The 10,475-nt window shown below is 42.1% G+C and overlaps 2 protein-coding genes across 2 annotated transcripts; one reads left to right on the forward strand and one right to left on the reverse strand.

Annotated features, from left to right (window-relative positions):
• Positions 1 to 2,112: 2,112 nt before the first annotated feature.
• On the forward strand, positions 2,113 to 3,709 carry LOC108101767. Its single transcript, XM_017206232.1, has 7 exons — positions 2,113 to 2,241; positions 2,302 to 2,355; positions 2,420 to 2,779; positions 2,832 to 2,906; positions 2,958 to 3,026; positions 3,096 to 3,332; positions 3,391 to 3,709. Exons 1-7 carry the CDS (start codon positions 2,116 to 2,118, stop codon positions 3,646 to 3,648), a joined length of 1,179 nt encoding a protein of 392 aa, XP_017061721.1. The 5' UTR covers positions 2,113 to 2,115; the 3' UTR covers positions 3,649 to 3,709.
• Positions 3,710 to 6,397: 2,688 nt separating this feature from the next.
• Positions 6,398 to 7,395, reverse strand: LOC108101764 (SUMO-conjugating enzyme UBC9-like). Its single transcript, XM_043207468.1, has one exon. It carries the CDS (start codon positions 7,137 to 7,139, stop codon positions 6,666 to 6,668), a length of 474 nt encoding a protein of 157 aa, XP_043063403.1. The 5' UTR covers positions 7,140 to 7,395; the 3' UTR covers positions 6,398 to 6,665.
• Between the last annotated feature and the right edge of the window lie 3,080 nt (positions 7,396 to 10,475).

The raw sequence follows: 10,475 nt of genomic DNA on the forward strand, positions 1-10,475 counted from the left end.
GTAAACTAAAAGAAACTAATTCAAAAAGGTTAAGATTTTCAATCGACAAGGTCAGTCAGAAGTTTGCAACGCAGTGAACCAAAAAATGGCCAACTTTCATATTTTTTAGGTGTGAATGCCATTTGATTTAGAATTTTATTGCGAATTCATCGGTGTATGGCATTTCATATTTAGACCAGTACTTACCGAGATAGAGACATTAAACGAAGTTTTTTTAATTGATTTTATGCAATTTTTTCCATATTTTAAAAAACCTAAAAACAGCACTTGAAAGCCCATAACTTTTTTTAATGACATCCGATTTCAGATTGGTATACCTCAAAATGATAGCCCCCTAAGCAACTGCATCCTTACTTCTGACTGAAATTAAAATACCCTCTGCAAGGGTTTGACAATGATAACATCGTTGTTTTTCATTAGACAGCTTAATTTTTTGACTCTGGAATTTCGGCTTGCCGAAGCTAGCTTCCTTTCTTGTTTGATTCAAAATTGTTTAAATCTTAATATGCTCTTAATAGTAAATGCATACACTTTTATGTTATAGAGCTTGGAGGAAACGATTAAGCGCTTGAAAGAGCGCTCAAGGCAGAAATCGCGATCCGTGCCGCCTTGTACGTCGAATCGTTCATTATCTTCCTCGTCGTCGAGCTCGTGTTCCAGCTCCTCTTCCAGATCGTCCGGCGGCTCTTCTTCCAGTTCCTCCTCCGGTTCGTCATCCGAATCGTCTTCTGGATCTTCTGGCTCGTCCTTCGACTCGTCTTCCGACTCGTCCTTCAGCTCGACTTCCAAGTCCTCGAGATCCCGTTCGCGTTGTGGATCCCGGAAAGCTAAGTGGACAAAGGCAAGGCCAAAGCAATCGAAACTGACGCCACAAAATGAAGCCCCAAGTGCCGAAGTAAATCCCCCAGTGACACCACGACCCCAACTGGGAGAATCACACCGATTGGAGTCACCATCGCCACCGCAAATCAGTTACGATAAACCTATCACTTTTGAGCAGCATCTGAGGGAATTGGGTTCCGCGACCATCGCAGTTGTGTCGCCCATTCCTTGGCATCCCTTCGATAACGAACCAATTAATGTTGCCGTTGATCATCCCGAATCACCATTGAACTACCCGTCATTGTGCTTATCATCGTCCTCTTCGTCGGACAGCGAAAGTGACAACGATCAGAAGTCCAAGGACTTTGACAATAATGTTGTGAGTATATTTTAAATGTTTTACTATTATATAATGTACTTGCTCGTCTTTCCTAATCACCTTATATGTATGTATTAATAATATTTCAGAACCAGGTAATGAAGGATCTAGATAACCTCTTCCTGAAATGCAGCTCCTCGCAAGAAACTAACGATGAGAAGCCAGAAAAGCCACTCGTCGAAAATCCTTTTGAAGTTCTAAAGGCAATCGAAGCAGAAGTAAATAAGCCCTTTATTTCTGAGCTTCCAAGGCCAGATGTGAAAACCTCTGAATCGAATGTGAAATCCTCTCAATCAGAAACCTCTGAACCGAATGCTAAGACCCCTTGCCGTGAAAATACCTCACCAAATGTAAAACCTTCTAGCGTTGAAAATTCTTCACCGAATGTGAGACCCATCGATTCCGAAATTGACGAACCAGATGCGAAATCTTCCAGTTCAAGGATAAATGAACCAGATACGAAAGTTTGTGGCTCAAAAAATGGCGAAACAAGTGCAAAACTAGGGAGCTTGAAGACAGATGATTATTTTGAAACTGTTTCGGACACTGAGAGCGATTTTGATCAGGAACCAATAGCGGAAACAATTTCATGTTTGGAAAAGCCAAATGAACCAGATTTAAAAACGCCATCAATTGATTCTTGTGGGAAACCCTGTGATTTTATTAATTCTGAGCTGGATATAATGCCCAGCTGCTCTAAAATTTCAAAACCAGATGAAAAACCGTCTGCATCTAAAATTTCTGAGCCGGCTGATAAGCCTTTCAACCTAGACTTACATACACCGATTGCGAAGCCGTTGAACGCTGAAGTTGATGGGTTGGTTGAGAAACCCAGCACTTCTGAAATGGCTCAACCACACAGGAAAGTCGGCCAACCTGTGATTTCTAGGCCAAGTGTAAAGCCAATTCCCCAAATGGTTGCAGCAGCAAAAGCAAAGGCGCATCAACAACTGATGAATGAAATGAGGAACAACGAACCGAAGTTCAAGGCATTGCAGCAGTACAAGATCCCCAAGCTGGCCGACAAAGTCGTATCATATGTAAGAAGAGTTTCCATCCATATTTTGTTGCAATCTTAATGTTAATCCAATAATTCAAAGGCAAGGCCAACAGCGTTCGAGACTGCCCCCAAGATAGGATCCGAAATACCGAAGGTGATAAAATTTATCACATCATTTTGTAAGTTCTCTCAACGAAAATAGCTATTCCACTTTTTAGCCAAAGTATTCCCGACCAAACCTTCCGACGAGGAGCAATGGCTCTCTGCTGAAGAGCTCGATGAGACCCAACTTGACCTTTGAATCGGCCCAGGCGAAGAGGAACTACGAGTACTATCAAGTGCAACTGCGCAACTTCGAGTTGCAGAGGGGCCAGTCCTACCATCCGGATCAGGCCACGAGGCTCAATGCCCATTATCCTGTGCGGAGCTATGTGCCGCCGTACTCCGACTCACATCTCAGATCGGGCTACCCGAGGGAGTATTTGGAGCAGGACTACTATCCCTTGAGGGGTGTGGAGAACTATCCCAGGGGTTATGCGATGGAGGACTTGTACAACATGCGAGAGAGACAATTACAGGTGAGCCATCTGTGGTTTTTCATGTATTTATTTTACACTGACAAGTGTTTAGGGTCGCCCAATGTATCATCCAATCAGGGGCGCCGAGAACTATCAACGGGACTATCCATACGAAAACATTCCACCGGTAAGAATATAAGGTTTCGGGTATGCTCACTAACTAATAACAATATTTCAGCCTCGCCAGGGTTACTATCCAAGGGGTTATGAGGCCTATCAAAGGGAATATCAAAACGAAAACGTACATGTAAGCTTTTTATAATGCTTGTATCTGGAATTTAACTAATTGACCTTGCATATGCAATCCCTTTCATAGTTAAATGCCAGAGAACAGGACGCCGATCGCATCGTGAGCGTTGCCTTCGCGGGTCGCAAGTACATGACCCTGCAGGATCTCAGGGAGCGGACGAAGCTCTCGAAGGACTGTCTGCACAAGATCCTCAAGCGGATCGGCAAGGTCAAGCAGCCGAAGTGGCGCATCAGCAAGAGCTACCTGAAGGCCTACGAAATGGAGAGCGCCGGACTTGCTCCGCCCAAGGATCAGGAGTCCTCGGTAGCTATATCTTCCATCCCAAGTCCTTATCACTTCCCGCTCCCTTTCCCCCTTTCAGGTGACCCTAACCGAAGCCATCTGCAAGGTGATCAAGGGCTTCCGCGGCAGCCAATTCCAGCGCATTGACACCTTGGTCGACCGAACTGGATTCCGCGAGGAGAAACTGAAGCGTGTCCTGAAGAAGATCGGGAAGAAGCGGTCCACCAAGTGGCGCCTGATCGCCTACAAGAAGCCCCTGATCCACTTGCATCGCGGCCACAAGGGATCTTCGACCGCCCTGAACACCATTTCAAATACCATAGCACATTACAACTGAAAACCGAATATTATTTCAAAAACTAAAAATGAAATACCAAAGCACATCTTATTTAACTGAAACCTTTGCTATGCTAACACACAAAATAAACTGATTAAACTTATGAACATCAGATAGCTCTATGTTTTAAATCTCGGAAAACCCTTAACTCGGCAATTAACTCGCAGTTGTTAACCATGCAGCAGTTATTCCCTTTTATACGTTTTTCCCGAATTTGGTTGACCCTTTTTCTATTGAATCCAAAGTTCAGATTTCGTGCTCCTTTTGGGTAATTTGGAAAGTGCAATTTAGCTCTCTTGTTGCCATTATTTTGTTGCTTTCGATGTTTTAGAGCTGCGATTGTGTGTGTGTGTGTATTTTGATGTTTTCTATGCGCTGGCAATTAATTGCTTTCAAATCCTTTTATCCAACAGATTTGGTCAATTTATTTTGCACAGTTTTTTGCTGTTCGCCACTGCACCAGTGTGTGTGTGTGTGTGTGTGTGTGTCTGTGTGTGTTTTTTTGCTTATACCAATGCCCCCGCAAACACATAGGCCATGTATGTATGAGTGACTACGTGTGTGTGCGCGCATGTTTGGTCTGAATTTATTACATGTTTAGTTTATTGTTTTTTAATGGCGCTTAGTTTCAATTTGAGCGAAGCAATAAATTACACATTACTGACTGCCCCAAGTCCTTGTCTTGTCCTTTTTTCTTCTCTCTCTGTGTGTGTGTTTGTGTGTTTGTGTGTGTGTGTGTTTGTATGTGTGCTCGTAAGTGGGTGAGCGTCGAGGGTAAACGCTTTAATGAGGCCAAAGGAGTCGATCCGGCATTTGATACCAGATTGATGCAGGCCACAGACAGTTGACCTTTCGCTGGAGTTCATCGCCCAGAAATAACGAGCTCATGAGAGCGCTCACATCGGGGATAAGCGTTCGGTTTTAATTCAGAGCCATAAAACTCATTCTTTGAAAATCGATAAAACCACTACGTATACTTATTGTATCTGGAGCCTACTTAAAAATCTATTGATTCATTTAAAGCTGATTTCTTATTAATTTAAAACTGTTCCTTAAAGTTTCAGCTATAAAACAACTTGTTTAAAGTCCTAACACACTGAAGGTTTCTCTCTTCCTTTAAGAATCCAGCTTCTTATATGACAATTATAAATAGAGGATATTATAATTCAGTCAGAAGTTTGCAACAGCACTGGGTTTGAAACTCGGATATAATTATAAATTAATTTGATAAATTCCACCTTCTAGAAATTTCTGTGCGCCTGGTATTTAGTTTTTAGAAATTGCCAATTTGGCTGTCCAAATGGACTTGGTAAACATATACATATTCCGCAGTTGGATATTCCTTATGAGGATATTCTATAAACCACTCATTATGTTCAACAAGAAAGGAAGCTAGCTTCGGCAAGCCGAAGCTTATATACCCTTGCAGTCATCAAATATGTCGAACAAAATACTTAAAGGCTAAACAACATCGAAGCTAAGACGATTTTTCTATTCATTTTCCACATTTTCGACTATAGATCTTATGGGAGCTATATGATATAGCTTTCCGATTTTGATCAAATTTAATTCGTAATTCAAGAGTCGTTAGAAAACTTTATATTCCAAAAATCATGCGTATCTGATAAAAAACAACGATATAATAATTTTATTTCCGTTATTTCTATTTAGATTTTTCGATCTTTCCTATGGTACCTATAAGATATAGTTGTCCGATTTTTATGAAACTTTTTTCTCAATATAAATGTGGTTAAAAAACTTGATATTCAAAAAATCATGCTCGTGGGATAAAAAACAACGATGTTATCAATTTATTTCCATTAGTTCTAAATATATTTTTCGATCTCTCCTATGGCAGCTATATGATAGAGTTATCCGATTTTGATCAAATTTAATCCGAAATTCAAAAACAGTTTGAAAACGCCATCTTGAAGAAATCAAGTCGATCTGATCAAAAACAACAGAGTGAGAATTTTTTATTTCATTCCCTTGTATTGGAGCTATCCGATATAGTCGGCCGATCCGGCTCGTTCCGACTTATATACTGCGTGCAACAACTACACAACTTTTGGGAAAGTTTCAGCACGATAGCTTTAAAACTGAGAGACTAGTTTGCGCGGAAACGGACAGACGGACAGACGGACAGATGGACAGACGGACAGACGGACAGACGTACAGACGGATTCCGATTCTGCTCGTGATGCTGATCAAGAATATATATACTTTATGGGGTCTGAGGTGTCTCCTTCTCTGCGTTGCAAACTTCTGACTGAAATTATAATACCCTTTTGCTCTGCAAGGGTATAAAAACGCCCCAAGCCAACAAAAAATAATTTATTATCTTTCATTCATTTATTCAACTCAATATTTAATAATAAATCAATACTTATAATAAAATATCCTATATTTGAAAGAATATCTCTAAAGTAACATAAAACCTTAAAAATTTATAAATCAATCTGTTTGTCCAGGACGAATAATCTGCTGCTCCTCGATGAATCCCCGAACGTGGTTTACGCTGCTCTCGATGGGTAAATGGGTAGAGAAAAGAATGGTCAGGAAACATCTGTTAAGCAGGCTTAGAAGTGAAAGTTGAATTTGAGAATTTGAGCGCACTTCCGGTTTTCAAGAATTACTGGTGCTCCGCCAAGATCTCTGGTTGGCAAGGGGCGTGATTAACCAAATGCCACGCAACCCCTTAGGAAATAACGCACCAAGGGCCTCAACCGGGGTTAATAAAACTTATTACTCTTGTTTCATGTCTTGAATTTAATGTTATATCTGGAAGCTGAGCAATTACAATAGTGTGTGTAGTGGTGTGCTGAGCCTCGAATCAAAAGGTCGATTTAGTACAAGTAAATATATGTGTAGAACATTCTCGAAAACGCTGACCGCCTAGATGTGTTTGTTTATTAATGTCTGTAATAATGTATTAATGTTTTGATGTATTAATGTATTAATGTTTTGATGTATTAATGTATTAATATTTTAATGGGGAACCAGGCGCAGGACGCCGACTACTCTTTGGGGGCCCTGGCGCGGGCCTGGGCGCGCACCCGCTTCTCGTACGCCTCACGGTTCTCGGTGTAGACGACGTAGGCCTCCGCCTGGGCCGGGTCATCGATGTTCGGCTCGTCGAGCATGTCCTGGATAGCCAGCAGGATGTCCTTGATGGTGGTGTTGGAGCGCCAGTCCTTATCCTCGTTGAGCATCCCCATGCAGACGGTTCCCGAGGGATAAACGTTCGGGTGGAACAGCGGCGGGTAGAACTTGCACTTGGGCGGATAGTTAGGATAGCCCATGGTGAAGAACATGCGCAGCTTGTAAAGGCCGCCCTGCCAGGGTGTAGACTCCTTGCCGGGGATGGCACACTCCCAGATCATCAGGTTGCGGGTGCCATCAGACTTCTTGGTGGGACGGGCCTCGAAACCGCTGGGGTGATCCCTTCGCCACGCCTTGCGCTCCTTGCCCAACCGCTTGATTGTGGCCATGGTCAACTCTTTGGTCCTCTGCTTTCGGTTGGAACGGTTGGTGAATTCTGCAAGTCACGCTCTTAAGCTTCTGGTGATCCCTTCGCTTTTCGCTTTCGCACGAGCGTCTGTCTTCTCCTTTGCGGTTTAGAATTTAAGATGCCACGAAAATGTTTTTTTTTTACCTTTCGCTGACGATTGCTTACCGCTTTCGAAAATTCTAGCACAATTTTTTCCAGAAAAGGAATGCTTGTGGTCGCAAAAGTTCTAATTGTCAAATTTTCAACTTGTCACGGCGAACGGTTGCTCTCACTTGGTTTCGATAGTTAGTGTCATTCGATAGTTATAAGTCGTAACAAGAAAGGAAGCTTAAACACTGTTTGGTTCCGCTGTAGGTCGCTTTTTGGTCTTATTACAACCACTATAACCAACACTATAACCACTTTAAATATAGTGATTTTGCCAAAATTGTATTAATATATAAATAAAAAAAAACCTTTCTGCTGAAAATCTTCCAAAATTTACTAGTTGTAAGTCCATAACTTTCTAATTTTATTCAGTTTGTGAAGTGGCATGCCTCTTAAAGTAATTTTATTTTATTGATTTTTAATAAATAAATAATTTAATTAAATTCATGAAAACCGGACAACTATGTATATCATAAAGCTGTCATAGGAACAGTCTGTGAAAAAAAAAATAGAAAAATCTTCATTACTTCAATGTTGTTTAGCCTTTATGCATTTTGTTCGACATTTGTGATGACTGCAAGGGTATAAGCTTCCTTTCTTGTTTTAGCTAATTTCGTAAAAAGTTTGCCCCTGAAAGTATGCAGCGGAATTTTTAAGGCGAAGCTGCAGTGCAAAATTAAAACTGCAGACTGCAGACTTTCAGACTGTAATAATTTGCCCAACAAAGGGCGCACCTCAACTTGACAGCCACGGAAGTTGTCCCCACTTAACCGGACCCCTTGGCCCCCTTCGCCCCCTTAACCCCCTTAACCCCCGACTGCCCCCCGTTCCCCCCTTCAACCCGCCAACCCTTCGACCATCCCGCTTCACCGCCGTGGTCCTGAACAAACACAAAATGAATGGCCCGCAAATTCACGGCAAATTAAATGAAATGCGCAAATTAAATGCAGCAGCAGGGCAAAAAAAAACAAAAAAAAAAATGGAACATGGCCAGGACAAAGTGAAACAAATATTGCATAATATTATTGCAAGCTCTGGTCGGTGGAGAGGGGCTTGGTTTTCGGGGGGTTGCCACTTGAGTTTCGCTTAAAGCGAACGAAAATGCGGAAGCAATTCACTTTCGGCTTTCAGCTTTTGGCTGCTGCTCATTTGTCCCTTTTTTTTTGCAGCTACCCATCCAGCGCTCTGTTCGCCCTTCTGGTTTTTCTATGTTTTAATATTTATACCAGGACAGCAGCTTTGGTCCATCCTCGTCGTTGTCAACGTCATCATCCACATCCACATTCCCGTCCACTGGACAGAGATGCAGCTCCAGCTTAAATTCAGCCAAGGCACTGAGCGAAAAGTCAGGGGAAAGCCTTTTCAAATCCAATTAATTTGTCTTTTTTAGTGAAATGCTTCTCTCTTATTTTTAATAATTCAAACACGCCACTTAATTGATATTTATGTGAAAGGGTAATTTCATCTAATGTGAAATATGAGTTAAACTTAAATTTCTGTGTGCTGGCGCAGTAATTGTGCATGCTTAGCGTTCCCCTCGCTCTTTCCCTTGCGTCCTGTCCCCATCCCCGTCCGTCCCATTGCCACCCCGTTCCTCTTCCGTTCTTCCGCCGTTCCGTTCCATTCCGTTCGGTTTGGCCTCTTTGGCGCGACTTGGGCATTTTTTTTGTGTGTGCTAATTACCATAATTAAGCAAAGGTCAGGGCAGTGTGCTTGGGCCGCTGCTTTACTCTTTATATACAGTGGATATACCAAGCCCAAACAGACATCACATGATAGATCCTTCCAAAGCTTTGATTGCTACATATGCAGATGACATTGCAGTCATCTACAATTCCAGATGTCGGAGGGAAGCAGCAAATGGAATACAAGAATACCTTAAGGATCTTTCTGCTTGGTGTAAACGTTGGAATATGAGAATCAATCCGCAAAAAACTACGAACCCCTGCTTTACACTGAAGAGACTTGTATCTAACACCCCTGAAATCCAGCTAGAGGGAGTCAGTTTGGAACAGCCGTCGCAAGCAAAATATCTTGGTATCACACTGGATAAGCGCCTTACGTTCGGACCACATCTGAAAGCAACAGTCAAAAAATGTAACCAAAGGATTCAGCAACTGCGTTGGCTTACACACAGAAGGAGCACTTTGCCGCTGAGATGCAAGAGGGCAGTATATGCATTCTGTATCCTGCCAATCTGGCTTTATGGTATTCAAATTTGGGGGATCGCAGCCAAATCGAACTACAAAAGGTTACAAGTGTTGCAGAATCGGTTTCTACGTACCATTACTGACTGTCCCTGGTATGTGCGTGGCACGACACTTCACAGAGACCTAAATCTACACACTGTGGAAGAACAGATTGGGAGACACACAAGCCGATACCGAGATAGATTAGAAAGACACCGCAGCTTACTGGCTAGGAATCTACTCCCAGCGAGACCTTTGAGGCGTCTCAAAAGGCAAGGCTTTGCCAAGACGATAAGGAATCAATAAGAAAATACTATATATAATCCTCTTCTTAATGCTGAGGTTTGGTTTACTTTTCTCATTGGTGACACCTGTGTTGTTAAGTACTTTAATTTGCTGTACAGATTCTGCACTAAATAAATAAATAAAGAAAAAAAAAAAAATATTATTGCAAGCTCTGGTCGGTGGAGAGGGGCTTGGTTTTCGGGGGTTGCCACTTGAGTTTCGCTTAAAGCGAACGAAAATGCGGAAGCAATTCACTTTCGGCTTTCAGCTTTTGGCTGCTGCTCATTTGTCCCTTTTTTTTTGCAGCTACCCATCCAGCGCTCTGTTCGCCCTTCTGGTTTTTCTATGTTTTAATATTTATACCAGGACAGCAGCTTTGGTCCATCCTCGTCGTTGTCAACGTCATCATCCACATCCACATTCCCGTCCACTGGACAGAGATGCAGCTCCAGCTTAAATTCAGCCAAGGCACTGAGCGAAAAGTCAGGGGAAAGCCTTTTCAAATCCAATTAATTTGTCTTTTTTAGTGAAATGCTTCTCTCTTATTTTTAATAATTCAAACACGCCACTTAATTGATATTTATGTGAAAGGGTAATTTCATCTAATGTGAAATATGAGTTAAACTTAAATTTCTGTGTGCTGGCGCAGTAATTGTGCATGCTTAGCGTTCCCCTCGCTCTTTCCCTTGCGTCCT

The sequence above is a fragment of the Drosophila ficusphila genome, unplaced genomic scaffold (assembly GCF_018152265.1).
Source record: "Drosophila ficusphila isolate 14025-0441.05 unplaced genomic scaffold, ASM1815226v1 contig_198, whole genome shotgun sequence".
NCBI lineage: Eukaryota > Metazoa > Arthropoda > Insecta > Diptera > Drosophilidae > Drosophila > Drosophila ficusphila.

Bases quoted from the DNA above. Each gene is read 5' to 3' on its own strand.
- LOC108101767 (XM_017206232.1), top strand. From the start codon at position 2,116: ATGGTTGCAGCAGCAAAAGCAAAGGCGCATCAACAACTGATGAATGAA. The intron at 2,907-2,957 runs GTAAGAATATAA...ACAATATTTCAG, and splicing joins CATACGAAAACATTCCACCG to CCTCGCCAGGGTTACTATCC. The intron at 3,333-3,390 runs GTAGCTATATCT...TCCCCCTTTCAG, and splicing joins CCAAGGATCAGGAGTCCTCG to GTGACCCTAACCGAAGCCAT.
- LOC108101764 (XM_043207468.1), bottom strand. From the start codon at position 7,139: ATGGCCACAATCAAGCGGTTGGGCAAGGAGCGCAAGGCGTGGCGAAGG.